This window comes from Rhamphochromis sp. 'chilingali' (assembly GCF_963969265.1).
Source record: "Rhamphochromis sp. 'chilingali' genome assembly, chromosome: 9".
In the NCBI taxonomy this organism is placed as follows: Eukaryota; Metazoa; Chordata; class Actinopteri; order Cichliformes; family Cichlidae; genus Rhamphochromis; species Rhamphochromis sp. 'chilingali'.
The window spans coordinates 21143154-21168949 of NC_137936.1; the positions used below are offsets into that span (position 1 = coordinate 21143154).

The following is a 25796-nucleotide window of genomic DNA, read 5'->3' on the forward strand; positions in this document are numbered from 1 at the left end:
CGGCAGAGCTTCAACAGCATTCCGAGGGAGACTGGGGACATTGAGTCCAAATGGACCATGTTCAGCATCTCCATTCCCGAAGCTGCTGCATTGAGCTGTGGCCGCAAGGTGGTTGGTGCCTGTCGTGGTGGTAACCTCCGAACCAAATGGTGGACACCAGAGGTGAAGGGAGCCACCAGGCTGAAGAAGGAGTCCTATCGGGCTTGGCTAGCCTGTGGGACTTCGGAGGTAGCCGACAGGTACCGACAGGCCAAGCGGAATGCGGCTCGGGCAGTGGCTGATGCAAAAACTCAGGTGTGGGAGGAGTTCGGAGAGGCCATGGAAAAAGACTTTCGGACTGTCTCGAAGAGATTCTGGCAAACCGTCTCAGGAGGGGAAAGCGGTGCTCTACCTGCACTGTGTATAGTGCTGGCAGAGCGCTGCTGACTTCGACTGAGAAAATTGTCGGGCACTGGAAGGAATACTTCAAGGACCTCCTTAATCCCACTGACACATCTTCTGAGGAGGAAGCAGAGTCTGGCCACGAGCTGTGGGTAGTGACCGAAAGAACGAGATCGTGGATACAAGCGGAGGAAATGAGCTTCCTCCGAAGGGTGGCTGGCCTCTCCCTTAGAGATAGGGTGAGAAGTTCGGCCATCCGGGAGGGGCTCAGAGTAGAGCCGCTCCTTCTCCACATCGAAAGGAGCCAGTTGAGGTGGTTCGGGCATCTGACAAGGATGCCTCCTGGGCGCCTCCTGGGTGAGGTGTTCCGGCCATGTCGCACCGAGAGGACCCACGACACGCTGGAGAGATTATATCTCTCGGCTGGCCTGGGAACACCTTGGTGTTCCCCCGGATAAGCTGGAGGAGGTGGCTGGGGAGAGGAAGGTCTGGGCTTCTCTGCTTAGGCTGCTGCCCCGCGACCCGGCCCCGGATAAGGCAGGAGAAGATGGATGGATGGATGGCTGGATGGATTTGATTTTTATGGTTTAAAACTCATGAAAATCAGAAGTCCAGTAAACTATTAAAACAATTTGTAATGTAGAAATATTTAATTAATGGAATATATGTTTATATAAATACTCAGTACTTGGGAATCCTTTGCCACTAATTACTGCATCAGAGCAGTATGACACGGTTGTTCCACTGCTGAGGTGTTACTGCTCGGTTCCTTTGATGGCGGCCTTCAGCTCGACTGTATTTTTGGGTCAGGTGTTTCTCATCTTCATCTTAGATTCTCTGGGGATTCGGGTCAGGAGAGTTGGCTGGCTAATCATTTACAGTAATAACATGGTCATGGTAGCAGTTCTGGCACTGTGAGCAGGTGGTGCTTTTCTGCAGATGGAAGCATAAAGTGTTATAAAATCTCCTGGTAGATGTCAGTATTGACTTTGGACTTGATAAAAAACAGTGGACCAAAACACCAACAACATCGGCTGAAGACTTGGCACCCTGAGTCATCACAGTGTGCGGACTTCTTACTGGACTTCAAAACATCTTCGATTTTGTGCCTTTTCCACTCTTCCCCCAGACGTCAGGACCTTTGCTTCATTTGAAAAAAAAAGCATTTTGCACGTCTGTGCAACAGCCCAGTAACACTGCATCTGTCCACTCCTCGAGAAGCTCTCCCTAGTTCTTGAATCAACTTTTCTCACGATTCTCTCAAGGCTGCTGTCATCCCTGCTGTTTGTGCACTATTCCTACCACATTTTTCCCTTGAAGTCAGCTATCCACGAATAAGCTTGAGCACAGCACTCTGCAACAGCCAGCCTTTTCTTCCGTGCCCTTGTGGACGATGTCAATGATCATTATCTGGAGAACTGTCAAGTCAGCAGTTGGGTTGTGTTTGCATGTACTGAACTAGACTGAGAGATAGACATTATTTATACTGTGTGAACAGTATTTCACTCAAAATGAAATCTATATTTTTCTTTATAAAGACCTGAAATATTTCACTTTATATATGATGAATGTAGAATGTATCAAAGTTCACCTTCTTTAATTTAATCACAAAAAAATGAACTTTTCACAATGATCAAATTTTCTTAGATGCACTAGATCTTCAGACCATATGAGGGACATTTTTAGAGGAAATCAGCGCAGATATGGTGAAACTGATGAGGATAATATGGGATACAAAACTTATCAACTATACAGATTTTTGTTTTAATCTAAGTGTCTAGGTGTATTTGAAGAGCACAATCTGTATGCATGGTTTCATAAATCTGCCTTTGCCTTTGTGCATACACACAGCTTTATGCATCTGCCACCAGGACACGAATACTAAAAGTTAAAAATATCAGAGGGGCCATACTGTTACAATGAAAACATATGCAAACTAACTGTGAAATTTCCTGGTAGAGACTGGCTGGGTGGATGAAAACTAGTTAAAATATAAAATTAATGAACAGAAGTTACAGTATTGATACCCCATAGGGACAGATCAGCCATCTGTTGAACAAAGGTGTGCATGTTTGTGAATTTGTCTGTCCGTATTACATGATATCAAAGCTATACACCATTCACATTCTTTTTATTGATTGGTTTTGGGTCTAGAGGAATACCTTTAAGGCCCGGTTTCTGTCAAAAACTGACTTCTGTTGAAATTTTCTTCCAGCAGAGACAGAGAGTGGAGCACAAATTACTTTTTGTTCAGAAAATAGCTCAGTCAGGATCTGAAGGAGTGGAAAATATGTGAAATCAAACCGACTTCACGGGGAGTCTGAGGTTTTAGGTTTTGTTGTACTAAAGGAGCACCAGACATTATTACATTAAACAGAGTAATCGCTTTGTACTCTTAAAATGAGGAAACATAAAGACCAGGGTTCATAGGACAAGAAGGGAGCCTGAAACACTGAAAATATTTAACTTCTAGGAGTTATAGGATTCATAGGAGAAAGGACTGTATGGTGCAAAGGGATTGCCAGGTGTCTGAAAATACACGCCACACTGAAGGTGACTCTATGTTGTGCACTCAGCACGTGGTGCAAACATAGGGACAAACCTTGGTTCTCCTGGCATCCAGCAGCTGCAGAGCATGGGCAGAATGAACAGAAAAACAAATGTATGGTGAAAACACAGCGTCAGAGCTTGATGCAACAGAGATGGATGAACATAAACAAGTCAGAGATTAAAATGAGAGCTGCCAGTTTATCAGTCCACAGTCAGTAGTGCAAATTCTTCTTAAAAACAGACATTTTGGCTTGTCATAGTAGGAAAAGCAATGGAAAAAATTAATCATTTTAATAGTGACAGCATTTAATTGATAAAGGATGCTTCAGAGTCCTGAGCTGTACTTCCACACTTACACATATGTGTGTTCACATTAATAGCTCTGTCTATACAGAGTGCTCAGAGGGTGTACACATAACCATCAAAAAGTTAGGGATGGAATTCTGTACACTTCTCATCTCACTGCGTGCTGAGACTTACTAGAGCTCAGCTATTTCTTTTATTTCTGCCTTTTCTCTCTACAAGAAGTCAAAAGTCTGTCCACAGAAAAATGATGACTTTATCAGAATGGCCTTTCTGGAAAGAGATGAAGAAAAGATTGGAAATGGCTTTTTAAAAAATGACTTAAGCATTCTGGTTAGCAGCAGTGATAGATGTACAATTAATAAAAGCAGTATAAATTATGTTATTAAGAATGATAATGATGAGATGAAGCATTATCGTAGAAAACTGCAGCTACAGAGAAAATACGCAAAACATTACACCAGCTTTAAAAGTACATTTTTTCCTCTTACAATCTTGCAGCAAATATATTTTTTGATCTTTGTTAGCTTATTTTACCATTTCATTAGAACTTACTGAAATAGTAATTGCAGAGGGACGTAACATAATGAACAGATTAACCACAGAGTCACTAGTTGCAGTGTTAATTTATAATAATTACAGTGTAACTACGTTATAATATATGTAGTACAGCCACCTCTTAATATAAATACAAAATTATCATAAATGTCACAAAACCTTCTCATTTGGCTCAGTATCTGAGCACAGAACTGACATGATACTGTGTAAGTATAAAACATGTACTCTTCCGGCCATCAGGGGGCGGTGTTTGTGTCAGCATTCTTGCGGGACTGCTGCCAAGCACAACTCCCTTCAGTAGTGCTGTTGGAAATATAATATATAAAACAGAGAATGAGGCCAAACTTTAAAACCTGAACAGTCTCTTAGTGACAAACACTTTTCAACACAAAGTTTTCTCTCTCACAGAAATATTAATTTGCTATGTACATAAAAACATGTTAGAAATATATCTAATTTTTTGAACATGTAGAGGTTAAATCTCTGCAAATACTGAAACCCAACCGTTTATTTCTCCTCACATACTTTCTTTCTTATCCTCCCTCATTTCTGCTCCTTTCTCCTAAATTACCTCCCATCTTGGAACTGAACTGCAAAAGCCAGTCCAGTGAATCCATTTACATAATTGCACTGTGGGTTAAATTGACTGCATGGCCGTTCCTCCAATAATCACAGCACAACTGTGGAAGTTTCTGTGAGTCAGTAATGACTCAGCGGATGTTCCCTTTTTGGTCACCCTCTCTCTCACGAGTAGGCTTCTGTTTGGCCGCATATCCTAAAAAATTGCTTCCAGAGGTTTCACCAGAGTCGCAGAGAGATGCTAAGCTTCCCTCTTCGACTGACACCTGGTGCAGCCGGGGGTAACTGGCTGTCAGAAATCTTGTAGTGCGGAAACAGGAAATCCATTTGAGAGAGACCATAAACAAGGAGTCAGATTCAGCCATTTTAAGGAATATATCTATAAAAAGCAAAACTCTGGTTAATCTAGAGAAAAAAGACTGAGATTAAGTGGAATAAGTTTCTTAAAAAATCTGCCTGCAAAATTGCATTAACCTGAACTTTAGACCTAAATCTACTCTAGCAATCCATCCATCCATTTTCCTTACCTGTTTCTCAAACTGAGGCATATCCCAGCTACCACAGGAAAAGGCAGGATCGGTAGACAGAAACTTACTACAGTTCCATCTACCTACTCATGCAAAGAGTAACCACTGTATGTGCTTACTCTTTAGCACTGTATTATGTAAGCACTGTATTGTGCACAATACCACAAGGCAGCTTACAACTACAGTAAGTATTCAATTCAGTTGTATTTATACAATGCCAAATTACAATAAAAGTTGCCTCAAGGCACTTTATATTGTAAGGTAAAGGCCCTACAATAATACAAAGAAAACAGAAAACCCCCCAACAATCATATGGCTCCCTATGAGCAAGCGCTTTGGAAAAACTCCCTTTTAACAGGAAGAAACCTCCAGCCAGGCTCAAGGAGGGGCGGCCGTCTGCCACGAATGGCTGGGGTGAGGGGAGGAAGACAGGACAAAGACACGCTGTGGAAGAGAGCCACACATTAATAATAACTAATGAGAGGTGTATGAAGGTTTATGAAGACTTTAAAACTATATTTTGTCATTTTGACATCTAAAAGTACTGTTGTTCTGTAAGAATGTGCACGTGCTACATCTTAAAGAGTCAAACATGACATTAAACAGATTGAACCCAGAGTGTAAAATCTCCTGCCTTACAACATGTCTTTGATGCTCTTTCTTCATAGCTAAATTATCCAACAAAGGCTCAGGAATCTCTGTGAAAATATTGGCTGATTTCTAACATCCTTGACATTTTTTAAAGAGTTCTTCTCCTTAGCAGGGGCTGACAGGCGGCATTAAATAGTTGTAGCTGTTGGGAAAATTTTAAATGTGATCCACAATCAACCACCTTTTTCCTCAATGTCAGAGGAGCCAGCCAACCTCCCTTTGTGCCCTGTTTAAAAGAACTAGCATTCCTGCTCCACCTCTATCACTTGTTGGTTTAACAATAAGGCATGACCTTTTCAGACTTATACTTTGCCTCCATAAATCCTGGAAGCAGAGGAAACTTCAACAGAAACTTCTACTCTTCCCCGCCTTATTATTCTAACCAGTTGCCCACAAGGATGGGTGTTTACTAGGATAGCTAAAATGTGTCTTGCAATGAGTAATAAAAACTGTTAAAGCTACTCTACCCTCAGAATTATATTCAAAGCTGGTGGCATTTAGGCGGTTTTACCAGGTGGCAAAGGAAAAAGCTGCGATATGTGTGGCATACTGTCTGTGTATGTGTTAAAGAATGTGGGTGTTTGCATCTGACAGACAGCTTTAAAGTGCTGACTCGGAGCAGCCTACTCCTCACTACATTCCTAATCTTTGTATTGTATGTCGTGACAGCTGACAATACACAATTACACCCACACGAGGCAACTGTGCATCTGCATGCAGCTACAGGAAAGTTAGGCAGCAGAGTAAAGGCACGAATCTGTGAGTCTAGGCAGTACACACAACTGTGCAGCAAGATTTTTTCTATGCAGCACTACTAAAGATTAACCCTTGGTAGGGGAATTTCATTTTGATATCTTTCAATATGGATTTTTAAAGCTGTAGGCGTGATGTCTAAACGTATTAGATGTTCTCCTCATAGTCAAGAACAGCCAACTATAATACTCCAGCATCATTAAGTTTGATAAAAACCAAAGACTGAGGAGTGATCTTCTACACTTAGGCTTTGTTTAATTAACTGAGTGTCAAAGCGTCACTGTGAAGAATGATATGAAGTTCAAACACAAGATGAAATTATTCATTTTAGCAGTTAAACTGTGCTCTGATGCAGATCTGTTCACTGTTGATGTAATATGCAAAAGAAGAGCAAATAATTTATTGATTATATATTTTTTTATGTTTCTAAACTCATTGATAGCACACTGTTTATTAGTAGTACTATTGTTATCATTTTTGCTAGTATTTATTGGATAATATAATGCAAAGTTGCCATCCACATGGTTATAAAAGTTATTTATTAGCTATAACCTAATAACAAGTCAGGGCAAACCAATATACACTGGAAACAGCCAATGTTTTGTTTTTAAACCCTCTGAGCAATAAAATACAACATATGTTAACTTTTGGCTTCTTTAACCGTTAATGTATTAAATAATTAGATTCATAACCAACGCCTGTAAAACTCGTGTATTTGAGTGCACATGGGGGCACAAGTAAAGGTTTATGTACTTAATTCTGCTCTCTTTGAGATAACATATGGGGGTGGTGATTACCCCAATCCATCATCATCAAATGAGAGAAGCCATAATGAGAGTGCTGCTATCTATTTTTTTTAATTAAAGTTTTTTGTAACTGTGTTTGCGGCCATTTACACACACAAACACACATACACACACACATATATACATATGGAGAGAGAGAGAGAGAGAGAGAGAGAGAGAGAGAGAGAGAGAGAGAGAGAGAGAGAGAGAGAGAGAGAGAGAGATAAATATATAGCCAGGCAAATGTGATGACCCCATATTGACCCCACAGGTATGTCGCATCTTTTCTCTTTCAGCTGAAAGTAAGAAATACGTGTGTGTGTCTTGACAGCAATGGTGAGAGAGCACTGTTGTTTTTTGTGTGTTTTTGGCAACACAGTCTGCTATCTTTATGGATAACCCCACATGCATCCATGGTGGCGTGTCAGTAAATATGGGGGTGACAGGACTGACTGAACTATAGAGAAGATCTCTCAAACCTACCAACAGTTCAAGAGCGCAGGAAGCCGGTAATAACAGTTGTCTCTCAAGATGCAGTACATAGATTTTCAGCACAGGAGAAAATCATCAAAATAATTTCTGCACTCTTGAAGTGTGTAAGTGCGGACCATTTGTGCATTGACCAGTTGAATCACTGATTGATTCATCAACACTGCTTGCCTTTCATTAATTGTCAGCGCACGCCTCTGCTAATCATGATTTTCAGTCCTTGTTGTAGTTATGGAATGAGCTTACGTTTTCTTAAATGTTCACAAAGTCTATTTTTTGTAGAATGTTGCAGTTAATTAACAATATAAATGAATACTATAGATTTATGAGGCAGGCAGCAGAAACTGTGGGATTAAATGCACCAGACATCAAAAGAAGAAATGAACCTGTGACACAGTTTGTGTGTTTCTTTACTAATTCTGTGTTGGTAGTGTAACGTTGAGTTCATGGGCTTTAGTGTATCCATTAGGCTCAGGCTTATGTGCTATGAATAACAGCAAGCTAATGTGATACTTCTTTATTAAATCGTCTTCAAACTGATGCAAAATAATGATGTACAATCCCATCAGTAATGATGGACTGAAGTGGATAATTTCACGGTCATTTTGCATGAAAAATCAGCTAGTCTGTCTTTTACTGAAACGTAAAGGCTGTGTTTAATCTACAGGAATGTTGCCAAATTAATGTGCTCATGATATGGTTTTTAATCAGGCATGAATTAGAAAAACAGAACCACACATGAGAAAAAAAGAACTAATGTACATTTCTTTTAAATATCAGGGTTTTTTTTACCTCCAATAATCTATGTTACATTAGAGGAAATAAATATTTGATCCCCTGCTGAATTGGTAAGTTTGACACTTACATAGAAATTAACAGTATCTACTTTTTATGAAGGTTTTATTTTAATGGAGTGAGGCAGAATATCAGGGCAGCACAGTGGTGCAGTGGTTAGTGGCGTTCCCACACGTGAATTGCATGAGATCTCTCCAGGTACTCTGGCTTCCTCCCACAGTCCAAAGACTGTTAGTGGGGTTAGGTTAAATGGTGATTCTAAAGTGACCTTCAATGTGAATGTGAGAATAGTTGCCAGGGTTTACCCCGCCTTACATAAAAGTTATAAATTCATTTGCATGTCACTGAATGAAATAATTATTTCATCCCCTGAAACCAAGCCTTTGGAAGAATTCTTACTCCCACAGATTGGGAGCACAATCACAGATACTCCTGCTCTAAACCATCTTTGCATAAGACTAAAGAGTTGTCAAAGGATGTAAGAGACAAGATTGTGGACCTGCACAAGGCTGGAGTGGGCTACAAGACCATCAGCAAGAATTATTGTGAAAAGGGAGAAACTGCTGATATGATTATTCACAAATGGAAGAAATATAAAAGAACTGTCAATCGCCTTCTGTCTGGAGTTTCATGAAAGATCTTGAGCAGTTGGGACCACAGTAATCAAGAACACCATCCGTAACACTCCACAATGTAATAGATCAAACTCTTGCAGCACCTGCAAGGTCCCCCTGCTCAAGAAGGCACAAGTTCTGGGCTGTCTTAAGTTTGGGGCTGTTCTGGGTTTCTTTTTACCATACAGGACAACATCACTGCATTGAGGGGTCACTGGATGGGGCCATGTACTGTAAAACCTTGGATGAGAACCTCCATCCATTAGGTCATGCATGGGTCTTCCGGTATGACCTAAAACCAGGGTCGGCAACCCTGGGCACCTGTGCCAGCTGTGGCATGCGAAGGGTTAACTGATCTGGTTAACGACCATAGCTGGACTGGCCATCGGGCATACCGGTGATGGTGATTTTTTGTTTTCATGGGCCGATGTTTTTTTGTTTTTGTTGTTGTCGTTTTTGTAACAGTATAAACAATGAAAGGTGGTGGATTGGCCAGATGCTGGCCAATGTGTAAAAATAACTCAGTTGTTTGATGGTGGCTATGGCGGAGCTTTCACAGAGGCCAGCAGGTGGATGAGGGAAAGGGGCGACAGGAGGAGGAGAGACAGGAGGAGGAGAGACAGGAGGAGGAGAGACCCGAGGCGGCCGCTGGTCCAAGTGTCAGGTGAACTGAACTTCAGGTAAGAAGTTATGACCTGCAGTCTATCTGGGTCAGATATAAACCAAGTTTAGGTGTAGTTTATTTTTGTTGTGCTGACTTTTTACAGTGAGTTACAATATCTTGTACTGCGTACTAGCTAGCATGACGGAGGTGCTATACAGCCAATGGCTGGGCGGGTGCTATGATGTTACTGATAGTGAACTTTATTTCATTCATAAGATTAGTTATTAGAGTTGCCAACCGTCCGGTAAAAAACTGAATCGTTTATTTAATATTAATTTCTAGTATCAGCTGATGTTTGCTGGAGCCACAGCTGTAAGCTGCTGGCCATGATATAGGTTTGGATATGTGGTGAGAGGGAAACGGAGATGTCCTTACTGAATTATCAGAGCTGAACAGGTTATGGGGAAACAGGTTTACCTTTTAGGTGACATGAATGAGTTGAAGGGAAGTTATGAACTGTTTCTGAGAGACAAATAACACCAGGATCCTTTTCTAAGTAGCTGAAAGCTGGTAACTGTGCAGGGGCGGGTCTAGCAAAGTTTTGCCAGGGGGCCAGGAAGGGCATTAACAGGGAAAAGGGGGGCACAAAGAAATACTTTTCTTTCTTATTCCATCCATCCATCTTCATCCGCTTAGGCAGCAGCCTAAGCAGAGATGCCCAGATCTCCCTCTCCCCAGCCACCTCCTCCAGCTTATCCGGGGGAATACCAAGGCGTTCCCAGGCCAGCCGAGAGATATAATCTCTCCAGCGTGTCCTGGTCTGCCCCGGGGCCTCCTGCCGGTGGGACATGCCCGGAACACCTCACCCCACCCAGGAGGCGCCCAGGAGGCATCCATATCAGATGCCCGAACCACCTCAGCTGGCTCCTTTCGATGTGGAGGAGCAGCGGCTCTACTCTGAGCCCCTCCCGGATGGCCGAACTTCTCACCCTATCTCTAAGGGAGAGGCCAGCCACCCTTCGGAGGAAGCTTATTTCCGCCGCTTGTATCCGCGATCTCGTTCTTTCGGTCACTACCCACAGCTCATGGCCATAGGTGAGGGTAGGGACGTAGATCGACCGGTAAATTGAGAGCTTCGCTTTTACGCTCAGCTCCCTCTTCATCATGACGGACCGGTGCAGCGTCCGCATCACTGTAGCCGCAGCACCAATCCGTCTGTCAATCTCCAGCTCCCTTCTCCCATCACTCGCGAACAAGACCCTGAGATACTTGAACTCCTCCACTTGGGGCAGGAACTCATCCCTGACCCGGAGTGGGCACTCCACCCTTTTCCGGCTGAGAACCATGGCCTCAGATTTGGAGGTGCTGATCCTCATTCCCGCTGCTTTACACTCGGCTGCGAACCGTTCCAGTGTGAGCTGGAGGCCTTCACTCGATGAAGCCAACAGAACCACATCATCCGCAGAAACCGCGACCAGGACGAAAACCGCATTGTTCCTCCTGTATCCGAGGTTCGACTAACGGACGAACTCTCCTTTCCAGCACCCTGGCATAGACTTTCCCAGGGAGGCTGAGGAGTGTGATCCCCCTGTAGTTGGAACACACCCTCCGGTCCCCCTTCTTAAAGATGGGGACCACCACCCCGGTGTGCCAGTCCAGGGGTACTGCACCTGATCTCCACGCAACATTGTAGAGGCGTGGCAGCCAGGACAGCCCTACAACGTCCAGAGCCTTCAGGAACTCGGGGCGGACCTCATCAACACCAGGGGCTCTGCCACCAAGGAGTTGTTTAACTGCCTCAGTGACCTCGCCTCGGAAATTGGCGGGTCATTCCCCTCAATCCCAGACTCTGCTTCCTCCTCGGAAGACGTGTCAGTGGGATTAAGGAGGTCCTTGAAGTATTCCTTCCACCGCCCGACAATTTTCTCAGTCGAAGTCAGCAGCGCTCCACCAGCACTATACACAGTGCAGGTAGAGCACCGCTTTCCCCTCCTGAGACGCCTGACGGTTTGCCAGAATCTCTTCGAAACAGTCCGAAAGTCTTTTTCCATGGCCTCTCCGAACTCCTCCCACACCCGAGTTTTTATTTCAGCCACTGCCCGAGCCGCATTCCACTTGGCCTGTCGGTACCTGTCGGCTGCCTCCGGAGTCCCACAGGCTAACCAAGCCCGATAGGACTCCTTCTTCAGCCTGGTGGCTCCCTTCACCTCTGGTGTCCACCATTTGGTTCGGGGATTACCACCATGACAGGCACCAACCACCTTGCGGCCGCAGCTCAATGCAGCAGCTTCGGCAATGGAGATGCTCAAGATGGTCCATTCGGACTCAATGTCCCCAGTCTCCCTCAGAATGCTGTTGAAGCTCTGCCGGAGGTGTGTGTTGAAGATCTCGCAGACTGAGGCCTCTGTTAGACGTTCCCAGCACACCCTCACTACGCATTTAGGTCCACCGGGTCTGTCTAGCGTCCTCCCCCACCACCTGATCCAACTCACCACCAAGTGGTGATCAGTTGACAGCTCAGCCCCTCTCTTTACCCGAGTGTCCAGAACATATGGTCGCAGGTCTGGTGATACGATTACAAAATCGATCATCGACCTGCGGCCTAGAGCGTCCTTGTGCCACGTGCACTTATGGACACTCTTATGTTCGAACAAGGTGTTCGTTATGGCCAAACTGTGATTTGCACAGAAGTCCAATAACAAAACACCGCTCGTGTTCAGATCAGGGAGGCCGTTCCTCCCAATTACGCCCCTCCAGGTCTCACTGTCGTTACCTACGTGAGCATTGAAGTCTCCCAGTAGGACAACAGAGTCTCCAGGTGGAGCACCTTCCAGCACCCCACCCAGGGACTCTAAGAAGGCTGGGTACTCTGAACTGCCACTCGGCACATAAGCGCAGATGACAGTCAGGACCCGTTCCCCGACCCTAAGGCACAGGGAACCCTCTCATCCACCGGGAAAAACCCCAACGTATCGGCAGCAAGCCGAGGGGATATTAGAATACCCTCTCACCAGGGGCAACTCCAGACTGAGACAGAGTCCAGCCCCTCTCCAGGAGACTGGTTCCAGAGCCCAAGCCATGCGTAGAGGTCAGCCCGACTATATCTAGCCGGTACCTCTCAACCTCACGCACTAACTCAGGCTCCTTCCCCACCAGAGAGGTGACATTCCATGTCCCGATTGCCAGTCTTGGTAGCCGGGGATCAGTCCGCCAGGGCCTCCGCTCCTGGCCGCCGCCTGGCACACAATGCACCCGACCCCTATGGCACCTCCTGCGGGTGGTGGGCCTGCAGGAGGATGGGCCCATGTCCCCTTTTCGAGCTGTGCCCGGCCACCAGATGCTCGCCCTCGGGCACCCTCCCCGGGCCTGGCTCCAGGATGGGGCCCCGGTAACCCTATCCCGGGCAGGGTAAACTGTTCCCTCGATGTTTTTTTCATAAGGGTCTTCTGAATTGCTCCTTGTCTGGTCCCTCACCCAGGACCATTTAAAATGTCTCGCTTTTAATAAATAATTATCTTAATCTTACAACCAAAGTTTTTATCTGATGTAAAATGTATAGAAATCATACATATACCAACAAGACTGTACATCACTGTCACAACAGTGTTTGTTTTCATTCAAAGGCTTTATGGCTTTTCCTATAATACCTGGTGGGCCGGTCTCTAGTCATAATGCCCGGGCTGATTTTTTTGTCCCAGTCCAGCCCTGGGCACGACACGCAGTGAATTAATTTGAGAAGGTGCATTAAAAAATAAATGGCTGGGCCAGCGGTGCACATTGCAAATTAGCTTGCATAGACACATTAGTTGTGCCACTTCTTAATGATGGTATCTTAGCTAACAACCCCCAACTACCAGATACAACCAATAAGCTAAAAATTACTTGGCCTACCGGTAAAAGGGACGTTACTAGCTGGCAGTTCTTTCAAGCGATGTTGAAAGAACTGCCCAGCGCAGCATCAACACCGCGGAAATACACGGATACATCGGTAGACTCGTGACAGAACTCACACTCTGTGGGGGTCAAAGTTTGCAGAAATACGAATGCAACTGGTATCCATAGCTGTGCGTGTTCATGGAGCTTGCATTTTCACCTGCTGGACATCACTACCTGACAAGTTTAACTGTCTTCAGAACATTGCGGAGGCCTTATTGACAGTATTTGGCTCTATATATCTGTGTGAGCAGATTTTCTCTCACACGAAGAGAGTCCTCAGGTAGCCATCTGAATGCTGGAGTGAGAGACCAGAGGTCACATTAATACGTGTATCTCTGTATTAACAAACATGCCAATTGGCCCAGTTTATTTTTCTTATCATTGTTGTGAGGAGACCATAAATAGCATTTGCATTTTCTGTTGTACAGTTCATTTGCTGTTATGGAGTTCTTGTTATGGCTAAAAAAGTGTCTTTTTTTTGTTACAAAATAGCTGATAACTATTTGCTGATAGCTGCCAACATCTGCGAACAAATATAATTCTATAAAGTTGTTCTATATAGTGTGTAACTGTTAGTATAGAGCGTTATTAAATTTATTGCTAATGCAATCATATGGCACACTGACTTCTGAGGAAATTTTAGATGGCACTCATCATTAGAAAGGTTGCTGACCCCTGACCTAAAACATATGACCAAGGCAATAAAGAAATGGCTAAAGAAGAAACACATTAAGGTCATGGAGTGGCCTAGCTAGTCTCCAGACTTTGAAGTTTTGAGTTGCCAAGCAGCTGCCAAGAAACCTCAAGGTTTCAGTGAGTGTCTGTAAAGAAGAGTGGGCCAAAAATCCCACCAGAGATGTGTGAAGACCTGCTGAGCAACTACAAGAAACATGTTATGGCTGTCTTACAACTGTGGTTGCCAACAAGGATTTAACTTTAATGTATTTTTTTTTTCTGAATTTCTGGTTGATATTCTGTCTCTCTCCATTAAAATTAAACTACCATAAAAATCAGAGAAGATTAGAGTTCATTTCTTTGCAAGTGAGCAAACTCAGCAGGAGATCAGATCATTCTTCCCCCCACTGTATTTTGACATGCTTCAGTGTAATGTATTGAAATAACAAGATTCAAATATGTTCCTAGAGAAATGCAAAACTGCAGTGTCATTAATTGTGTGATTACCTTTTATTTTCTGGCTTACATTTGTGCATATTTTTTATTACTTTACTTGTTATGATTTTTCTGCACTCAAATCTCTGCTCTGAATCTAAACTGATGTGATTCTGTAGAAAAATGAGACTGTAACATTTCACTCTCATCCAAATCCTAGCAGCCTTGCCCTATGTAAACTGCATTTTAATCTCATCTTGTCAAAATAAAATAGGGAGACGGCCTCCTCATTTCAACACCTTCCTGTCGTGTGGATGAGGCAGCAGCCATCTTATGTGCTCTGATGGAGAGTGGCCGGCACGGGAAGAATCCATGGGCACTTTAAGAAAAGTGACTATTCACATGACGCTGACTGTTACATGACTCAACGTGTCATCAGTACTTTTGCTCATCATGTGTGTATGACAGCTGCAAGCTTGTTTGCTACTTAATGAAATGGGATAAATCAACAAACTGCACTAATGTACTCTGTAGTGGGTTCACCTGAGCCATGAATCATACATACAAACAATTAACTATCCCCTCCCACACAAACACACCCTGGCAATTAAACTTCTGTGCACACATTTACAAGCCAGCACAACTACCAAAGGAAGTAACCGCTAATTAAGAATGCAAACACACTACACACACAGATATGAGGAATACAAGCATGAATGCTTTTTCATGAGGTATTTAAAATACACTCCAACACTCTGGTGAGATTCACAAGTTCACACTTGTGCTAACACCATGTAAAGATTGGCATCTTCCAGCATAAAATAAGCAAACATTGCACCCATGCACAGACACAGAGCAGAGGGACTGGGAAGCTCAGCCTCCATTTTTGTGAAAAGCATTGATGCAGGCTGACTGGGTGGCTGAGCAGGAGTGGTCATGACTCAGTCCGATATGGTATGCTCTAGCTCACATATTTGCCTCCAGCAGCTCTTCTCCAGCTTGAGCGCAGCAAAACATTTGGTGAAATGGAGTCAAAAAAGAACAGTTTTATAACGGCCTCAGCCACACTACATTAAAAATGCACAAAACGGTCCCGGGCTAATCAGTAATCATTACCTCCAGTCATGACCATTGAACGTTTTGATAAAAACTCTGCAGGCTACGCTTGGTATTTCACTCACAATGAAATCTTCGCTTTACAAAACAGACAAAAGGCAAAATCTAATGCCAGAGAGCATGTCTTTAAAAAGTTTGTCTAAAAAAAGAAGCACATCCTCCCTTATTCTAGATTTCGCACGATAAATAATGCATGGCATTTGCTCAAGCTAATAGAGGCCCAAGGCACCTGATGCAACTGTAAAGAGTTCTGCAAGACAGACGTAATGATTGGCCTGAAATTACTCCATTATTAATGAAGCAATTTGCTCCTCACTCAGCCTCTGAACAAGCCTAGTGGGTGTGACCAAAGCATTCCACTGCAAGTATGCACTTATGTAAGGACGCCTTGCAGCCCAGAAATCAACTTAGAACAGACCAATTATAGTAACAAGGCACATCTGCCTTTTATTAGCTGACATACTTCATTAATGAGCCCTACCAGGAGGAACATAAATATCACTCAGTGCAGGGGATGACTATGGACTGGACAAGGCTAAATATATTTGTGGCAAGTGAAAACCTATTAAAGCCAACACTGTATATAGCCTTCATGTTCTACAGGACCAATCAGCCACTGCAATGTCTGAAGCCAGGCTAAAAATGCATACAGGACTCAGTACCTAATCACACTGAATGTAAAGAACTGCTTTGGTCCTGTCACTGACACTGCTATTAAACAGGCACATTTGCATACAAAACTTGTTTCGATGTTAAATCTTTGACTTCATCCCGATGCGTGACACAGACTCTCATCAGTAATAACCAGACAGTCTGCCTACTATTCAAATACAAAGGCTGTGCATAATCTACACAACTGTTGCCAAATTAATGTGTTGCAAATGATGATATCATTTTTATTCAGGCGTGGATTCAAAAAACAAATCAAGGAAATCGAATAACACCACACAAATGCTCATTCACGCCCAAAACAAGTGCCCCCTTGTTTTTTTAGGAATCATAAAGAAAGACAAGAGTCAAAGTACACCTGCCCCACACCCTTTATGAGGGTTGCTAGCAGGTTTAGGCATCCAGCCTGTGACGCATCTTTCAGTTTAGCCTCATGACACTGCTGTAACCACAAGAATAAAAAGTGCAGGCCCTTTTAACTCCAGTCAAATCAGGTGCGTCCACACCGATTTGTTTTTTAAAGGGCTGTTCTTATACATAAATCCAAACCAATGTGCCGACAGACAGTCATGTGACGGTCCTGCTAACACTATCCTTCTATGACCTTGAAGGGTGGAGAGACACCGTCTGCTGCTTTGAGTAATGAATGCCCCACTGGCTGTTCGTTATTTTAAATCACATCTCAAACTGGCACAAAGACGCCAGCCGGCTGGTCATATTTAACCTTTACATCACTGAGGTATTCTTCAATTTGCTGCATCATGCCACAGCCTGCCACAAAAAGAAAAAACATACTGTACGGTTCAGTCTGGCCAGACAAGCAGTACGCTGACCTACTCCACAATCTAGTGCACTGTATCATCAGCAATGACATATCCAACTGAACCGAGGGCTTTATATTCAAATGTTCTCTCCAGACTATGAGTCAGCTAACTGTTTCCAATTTCTGCCACCAAGGTTTGACATAAAAATGATTAAAATCAGGGTGAGCATTTTCTCAACATGAACGCGAGCTCAGCTGGGGGTTTTTTTTTATCCACCTTGTTTTCTGTAGATATTTGTGTGCTGCACACACAGGTCAGTGGAAAAGAAGAAGAAAGCTGCAGGTTAGCCTTTTACTTCATTAACTCCAAAAGTGGGTTGAAAGCTCTCTTAAAGTGAATGCAGTGAAGGCCAGATGAACAGAGGTAAACAGCGAGAGATGATCAAAGCCAGTGCGAGTAAAGGACAGACAGTGGAAAATGAGAATGACAGTTAGAGAGTAAGACAGATAGAGAGTGTTTAAGAGTCCTTGACAATTGTGTCTGGGCCTTGTGCCTACTCTTGTCAGGCAGTGATTTAACTGGGCCATGACTACACCCCCACACTGAGGCAAGCAGAAAACCTTTTGACATCTCCCCCCTCTAGGGCCAATCTGCTGAACCTTTAAAAAAATACACTAAAATTAAGCAGTGCTGCTTCTATACTGTGTGCAGGAAGTTCAGTTTACCTGTTGGCAGCGTCACTGCACTTTTAACTTAATATGCTCAGATTTCGAGTATATTGTAAAAAACTTGATTAGTGTTTTGTATTTCCTGTGGCTGAGGTGACATTGATTCTGCAGAGGAGTACTAGGAGAGGAGAGTGTCGGCATGTTAAATATTTATGCACACAAATAACTCTTTCCAGAAAGGTTCCCACAAGTATTGAAAAACATGACTGCAATAATTCTCTGAAATCTTGGACTGAGGATGACTGTGGTCTATTGCAGAAGGAGAGCGTGGTGAAAGCACAGTCACAGCTCAAGAAGGACAGTACGTGAAAAAAAACAGAAAGGCAAGAGACAAAAGCAGCAACTGAAATTCACTGCAGTAATGAGTGGATTATGACAGCTACGAGGGCTTGTCTCACCTGGTTCTCCTCATGAGTGACTCTCATTTGCTCTTTGAGGATTGACGTACGAGCCGCCTCTTCTTTCCTCATTATCCTCTCCTTCTTCAGTTCAGGACTCCAGAAACTCTTGATGCTGTTGGTGGAAGATCCCAACTTACTGTCCTTCAGGTCAAGCTCCCGTCGCAGCATCTCATTCTCCCTCTGCATCTCCCTGAGCTGGGCCTGCATCTCCAGCAGCTCCCCACCACTGCCCCGCACTGCCTGCCTCAGCAGAGCAGAGGGCACCCCCTGGTGGTGGTGGGGGTGCAGCATGGAGAGGGAGCCCAGGTCACTGTAAGACAGAAGGTCAGCATGAGGCAGCCCCACAGAAGCAATATTGGGACTGCTGCCCATGGCTGTGACACGGCCCCCATACATGGCCCGACTGGTGGCGCGACCCAGAGTCATAGTGCCTTTTGGGTAGGTGGCAGTGGAGCCCACGCCCTCGTGGTCACTCAGGTACATGGGCCCCGAAGTAGCATAGGCAGCGTTGAGGGACTGGATGTTCTCCATGGAGAGCGTCTTGCCCCCCGCACCGCCCCCGCTCCCACTGTGTGCCCTTCGATGGCCCAGTCTGGGGGACCTTGGTAGGCGCGGGGACCGTACGGGGCTGCTCTCTACATGGCCTACAGCTCTGGCACTGCCGTACATGTCCTGTGATTCGGCGGTGTAGCCACCAGAGGGGTCCTTAACAGGGGCGAGTTATAATGAGACTGCTCTGACTCTTAGAACTGCACATGGGTGACTTATTTCATGTCTGAAAAGGTGGAGTAGATCAAAGTCAGATCTGAGGAAACAGGAGAGAAGCTTCTGTTAGATAAATAACCACTATTTGTACGTGTCACATGAAAGGCACAGCGAGACAAAGCATTTACTATTACAAAAAAAAACCCCAAAAAAACACTGCATTCAGAAAAGAATACCAAAACAGACCTGGCCTGCAAAATACTACTATGGATTGAAAAATAACTAGTTTTATCATTTATTAGTTTTATTAGCAGCAAATTGACACAATTTATGTGACTTACAGTAATCTCCCAGCATCCCACTGGATTCATACACTGTCCAGCAGTGATGTACAGTAAATCCCATTAATGATCCCAAATAAACAACGGACTAATTCACAGGAATAATATATCACATGCCCATTCACTGATGCTTGCTTATTGTGCAGTAGAGTGAACAATGATATCCATGGAAAATTTACTGAGATACTAAAGAAAAATCTTTTAAAACATCTAGTCATTTTTTAAGGTTTTTCACATTCTAATGATATTGCTTTAATTAAAACTAATAGGGGCTATTAGTTGTATTGTTTTATTATATTAAGATATAATGATAAAGTACAGACCCAATTAGCAGTGTTGATTCCTAATTAGCTCCTCGTGCGAGGAGAAAAATGTGTTGTTCGGAAAGTGGTTTTAATGAGCAGTTAGCCCATAACATGTCCCACATACACAGAAGCATGACCGAGCATGCTTGTAACAGTATGAAGAGCATCACAGCACATGAACACAGAGTATCACAGTGCATCCAACAGTGCAGTCAATGCAATATCTAAAGAAATAAATGTGATTTATGTGTGTACAAAAAGACAGCTAACAGATTCCATGGCAAACAGAACAGAGTAAAGCCCTGCAGTATTTTATTGTCTCATAAACGGATAATTTAATTCACACAGTAATATTCACAATAAGACTGTAAAGAGTTTGGGATTGAACGTGTCTTTGGGATCAGCACAATGCTGCAGCCGTTATCTCTTAACTGCATGTTGTTATGTGCAAACAGTAAAGTGTGGATGGTTGTCTGATTCTCTGCGTTTTCCTGTGTTAGACTGGTGAACTGTCCATCCAGTGTGTACGCCGCCTCTTTGCCCAGTGTCATCTGGCATAGACTCCAGACTGCAATGAAGAAAATAAATGGATATTTTTGACTGGGTTTCATTTTTTGAACATGTGAAGGGATTAGTATTAACTATAACAGTAATGCCATAGTATGGGGCCTAGTTTGTTTTTTGTTTTGTTTTTTCAGAAATTAAAAGACTGCAAAGCAAAGCAGACATTACTGGCTAAATGGGAGAAAATGATGTGGGAGAGTTAATTTTTAATGGGTGTAATAATGGATGTGTCAGTTTGTGCCATCTTTAGTTTAAATATATCACAAGATGTATTACGCTTATAATTTATTTAAACCTGATGTCCTTATTACACCGTAGCTGATATTTGGGGTCAAATACCTTATATAACCCTGTATAACCCTGTATAACCCTGTATAAGACAAAGGTTAACTGAGCTTATAGGCATTCAGTGTAAGTTAAAAAGAACCAGACTCTTCCATCAAAGTGTCTCCTTTGGTGACACTTGTTACGCAGATCCAGTTGCCATGGTGACTATGCCAGGGCTAACAAAGATAAAGCACCTCAGTCGTCTGACGTAATGTTTCAAAAAGGTCTGATTAAAAAAATTTTTTTTTAAATGTTTAATTGTATATGCAGCACAAAATTTACTTAAGGGTATATTCTGCAAATAATTCCTTTTTTATTATCATGTACATTCTTGTATTTTACTTTGAAGGGCAGTTAAAATGACAATTAATGGCACGGTAGAGCATATCGACAGGTTGGGCAGTGTGTGAAATTCAATGCGATTTTTGATGATGGGGACCCTCAGCTGCTTTCACCGAAGCTTCATCTGTAAATCAGCGCCTGCCCAGCAGCGATCACTGCAGCCAGGCTGAGGAAGTGGAACGAGACAGTGTCTTCTCTGCTAGCTGTATTAAGTAACAGGTGTCTGGAAACAGAACGGGGCTGGACAGATATATGCATATATTTAAAAAGGGCAAAAGAAAATCAAATGGAATCTGTCTAAAGGCTCGGACAGAGCATGCCTTCAGATATTTCATCTATATCCTTTAGCTGCAAAAAAACCCTCTTTTTTAACTTTACATGCTCAAAGGGACACGAGCAAATTAAATGCAAATTTCAAATATGCTGACATGTGCAACAACAAAGCCTGCTGCTGTTATCTTCAGCGGTCAGCTTGCTACAGCAGCTCTGTGAAGTCTAGTTGGTAAATTTATGGGGAAAAACCCCCAACATATCCAGCAAAAGACTGCAGAGAAGCATCTTTTAACAAATTAGCACTGTCCTGCTAATGAGCCTCATAATCATTATTTTTTTGCTGATAGATGACACTGCTCAGAGTTGAGGCATTAATGTGTCAGAAAATATCCAGTGAATCAGAGTTTGTTAGGATATATAAATGTGAGTCTCTACAGAATTAGGATTATTGTTTTAGTTTGACTTGTGTCAAAAATGATGAGCCAACGATTCAGGCAGTGACTCCAGCATGTTTCTCACTCTGTAAGTTGACCTAAAATATGTCTTCTTGTCCAATGCTGAAGCTTTTTAGGCTATCCAACTTCCATTCCGAGTTAGGCATATAAACTCTGAAATTACAGGAAAACCACACATGCAGAACAATGCTGGGAAATGTTTTAAAAAAAACAACAACAACATACAAACACAGGTTTTGAAAGCACAATAGACTGCCACCGCTTAAGTGAACACACCAAAAGTGTGTCTTTCTCTGTCCTAACAGAAATCAGCTGCTAGTGATAAGGCTTTTACATTGCACAGTATTCCCTGTCCACCATATGGCACATTCCAAGCACATCATTGTGCCACAGTCATGTGTTTCTCTACTTGCACTTGCAGTGGTGGAATAGTTGGATGGAAATCTGTAAATTGTGGTTTGGTCATAGGACTTGCAGTGTAAGATTGCAGATAGTGAAAAAATTTACACTAAATCATCCATTTAGTCCATTTAGTCATTGTTGTTTGTTTCATTGTAGAAGCTGGACTCAAGTGACAAATATCTGTGACAAATACCATAACGTGCTATGTTCTACCTTATATACTGTGTTATAAAAGACTGTGGGGGCTCGTTTATTGTTGTTATAACCCTTTTCTAAAGGAAAATTGAATCACCTGCATCCGAAGCACACTGCTGAGAAAGCCAGAATGACAAAACTGTCAAAAAATGGAAAAAGGAGAATATCTATTTTTGCAGAAACAGTGATAATATAGAAGAACCTCAAGAGATGCCAGCTGATGACAAGCCCAACTGCAATCATCTACCTTATATGGATAACAAAAGGTTCCATGACAAATCAGAAGGGAAATCAGAGCTTACTTCCATTATGACACCAAACTTGTTTACAGACTTTATTATCCAGGCTTTCTGCTGTGAGCTTATTATTGCGATCGTAAATATCAAACACGCGTGGTTTTGGAGGGTTTGAAACATAGATTATGCCGCTGAGGTGACAAACCTAAGAGCAAATTACAGTATAACACGATCAGAGAGAAATGGTGCGGAAACAGCAGAGAGGGTACAGATGTCCCGAAACAAAGATTTCACCACAGGGGATGCTTTGGCTACCTCTGGGGTCAGGGGGAGTGTTTCCTATCAGGCAATCGTGACATTTTATGAAAGGCTGCACGGGGGTATTTTGTTCTTGCCCTGATAAAACTGATGAAACGACCAGCCTACTAAACTATATGGAGCCGCTGTGGTAATGTGAGGTCAGAGCGCATGCCAATGGCGGACAAAGAAGGACATTTTCTATAAATAGACTGTCATATGGGCCGATAATAGTTAGTAATTCATGTGAAGGCGGCCAAGCACGCCAACCGGTTCCTTACGAGAGCAAGTGCAACACATGCAGCCTCCTCATCATGTATTCTACTACAGAGCCTTGACGCCCCCGAATGCCTCCCACGGACTTCAACGCTTGGATGATTAGATGAGAAAATGTAGATGTCCACTTATCCACCAAATTCCAGTATTTAAGGATGGTCCAGCTTATGCTTCAGGCTCCTAATGGAAGATGTCACGGGCGGGGGGAGGGAAATGTCAAACACCCCGATATCACGGTAACCTTCATTAAGTCATAAACGACTATTTGGAGCTGAGGTGTTTCTCCTTATGTCGCCTTATTGACACTGGGTGATAGGGGCTACATTTAATGCAGCACAGTAATACAGGAAGGCACGACCGAGCAATTGACAGCTCACTGGGCCTACATTTTCGATAGCTCCAGCGTGGTGTGCATCTGAATACACCAATGAAATATTAGTCTAACCCGCCGTGGAGAAAGCGATTGAAACCTTTATTTTGAAAGACTTCGCTGCTCTATCGCGTCAACGCGGCTTAAAAATGCAAATTCTTACGTATCAAGTGAGCTATGCAATCAGCCACCACGGAATTAGGAGGATTTCTTTCTTCTTCTTTTTTTTAAACGCACACAGCCTGTGCCTTTTCCCCCGGCAAGTCGTTCATGAAACCCTCAAGAAGGCAGGGAAAAAAAACCTTCGCGCATGTCAGGCGTTCATTCTTCTGTAATGAAAATCACAGATCTGATGTGAGGTAAAATAAACGCACGGGCTTTACCTTTATCGATGTTAATTCCTCTTCTTCGCCGCTCTAGACGGCATCTTGTCGCCTCCATTCACCCGAGCAGCCTCTCTCAGCATCCTGCGCTGTCATTGGGCAGCGGGCACGCTCTCTCTCCTCCTCTACACGCCAGGGAGCAGCATCACCACTACTGCAAGTGGCAGCTGGCGGGAGGGGATGGGCGAGAGGGATGCGGAGAGCGGCCTGCGCTGAATCTCACATCTTGGTGCTGAATGGGAATCACTGACCATTCCCACCCACATTAGTAGAAGATATTTGGATCTTGTTTTATTTTATTTTCTTTGCACGTCTCTCTGTGCCAATAATAGCGCATCAAACCTGCGTGCACAGGGCCCTGGAAGCACTTTGATGCTTCCAGGTGCCCAAGTGTCCTTGTGTAAGATATCGAACCCCAGATTGCTCTCCGATGCGTTCATCAGAGTATGAATGTGTGTGTCTGTTAGATAGACAGCACTTAAGTGTAGAAAAATCGTGCTTGTATGAGTGGGTAAATGAAGCATGTTGTGTAAAGCGCTTGGAGCGCTCAAGTGGAGTAGAAAAGTGCGATATAAGAAACAGTCCATTTATAAAGATATGTTAAGTAGCCCAAAAAGGCTGGATTGGTTATAATGTAAGTACAATAACACAGAGTCATAAAGATACTTGAATCAGGTCACAGTTTGTTTACCAAAGCAAACAAATATATCGTGCTTTAAAAAACACAAAAAACCCCACTGGAAATCTTTTTTTTTTTTTTTTTTTTTTTTTTTTTTGGTAGTCACTCACTTTTTGGCACACCACGGGCAGTCCAGCTTTACATGCTTTACAACACCCCAAATACAAGTGTGGTGGTTAGTTATCAGCTCCTGCACTTAGTCTGCTGCTTTAAGTAGTAAAATTGTGTATTTAATATTAGATACAAGGACAAATTACAATCAAATTATTATGTGATTGTATTGAACTGATTATATATGATTATATTGCACTGACCTTTGTTTAAGTACAAATCAGTTTGGATCATTGACAAAATATACCTGAATACTTTTTTTATTCAACAAGTAGTAGAAAGTAACTCAGTACATTTACTAAAGTATTTTAAGGTTACTTATGTATAGCAGGACTCAAATTTGTTTTTTTAATCACCTGTTTCTATCATTAGGGCTTAGTCTGTGTGACAGCCTCAGCTCTTTACAGCAAAGCCCGTATGTTTCTGTGACCTATCTGTAGAATGATAGGTCACAGAATCAGGACCACTCTTGCACATCTGATCTAGTTCATTCTTTCTCATAAAGCAGAAGAAACAATCTGCTTGCATGAAAGTGGATCAAGTGCATTTTATTACATATTAATGTCTGTTAGAGTGATTAAAGCCAGTCCAGGTTTGGTTTACATAAGCTACGGGCCTTAATCAGAAAATCCATAATAAAAAGTTGTAAATCAGTCCGATGAAAGGAAACAAACCAGAAAACATGCAGACCATCCTTGAAAACATGGTAAAGCTTAGCAATTAGCTTAGCAATTAGCTTAGCCTTGCATGAAGCTCAGAAACAACAGGAAACCGCTACCGTTGCTGTATGTATAAGACATAAAAATCTACTGCATTGATCAGCAACTCAAGGCCTCATTAATTAACTTGAAATTGGTCTTGTTTAATGTAGTGAAAGCTTTAAGCTTTAGGCAGTTTCTGCCTCTGTATTCAGTCAGAGGCAGAAACTGTTTCATCTGATGCACTGGTAATCTTACAGCAACAACAAAACTTCATGCAGTAACATTTTACCATACAGACAAGAGAGTGATATTAATCTTCTCTAACTCTCCACAAACACAATAGGAATGCCCCCACACCCAAAAAACATCCTCTTTAAAATATGAAAGCAGCCCTGAACTAGGACAGATAATCTTTGTTTTTAAATCAAACCACTGGAAGAATCACAGAGTCAGAAAAGCACTGACACATTGTGTGCTCTTTTATAAAACAGTATTCAGCCTGCCAGCATTATAAATCAAAT

The 25796-nt window shown here is 42.9% G+C and overlaps 1 protein-coding gene across 2 annotated transcripts in view; it reads right to left on the reverse strand.

The window, feature by feature from the left end:
• The window catches only part of erc2 (ELKS/RAB6-interacting/CAST family member 2), a 45552-nt gene extending 21674 nt beyond the window's left edge, over positions 1–23878 (reverse strand). Inside the window, exons 1-3 of one of the 2 annotated variants that reach the window (XM_080890421.1) lie at positions 23785–23878; positions 18311–19118; positions 2984–3007 (exon numbers count right to left, since the gene is read on the reverse strand). In XM_080890421.1, the coding sequence (XP_080746547.1) occupies positions 2984–3007; positions 18311–18982 (696 nt within the window). In that variant the 5' untranslated portion in view covers positions 18983–19118; positions 23785–23878. The remainder of the gene's footprint in view (positions 1–2983; positions 3008–18310; positions 19119–23784) is intronic. The other variant, XM_080890422.1, reaches the window with a different exon arrangement.
• Positions 23879–25796: the final 1918 nt, after the last annotated feature.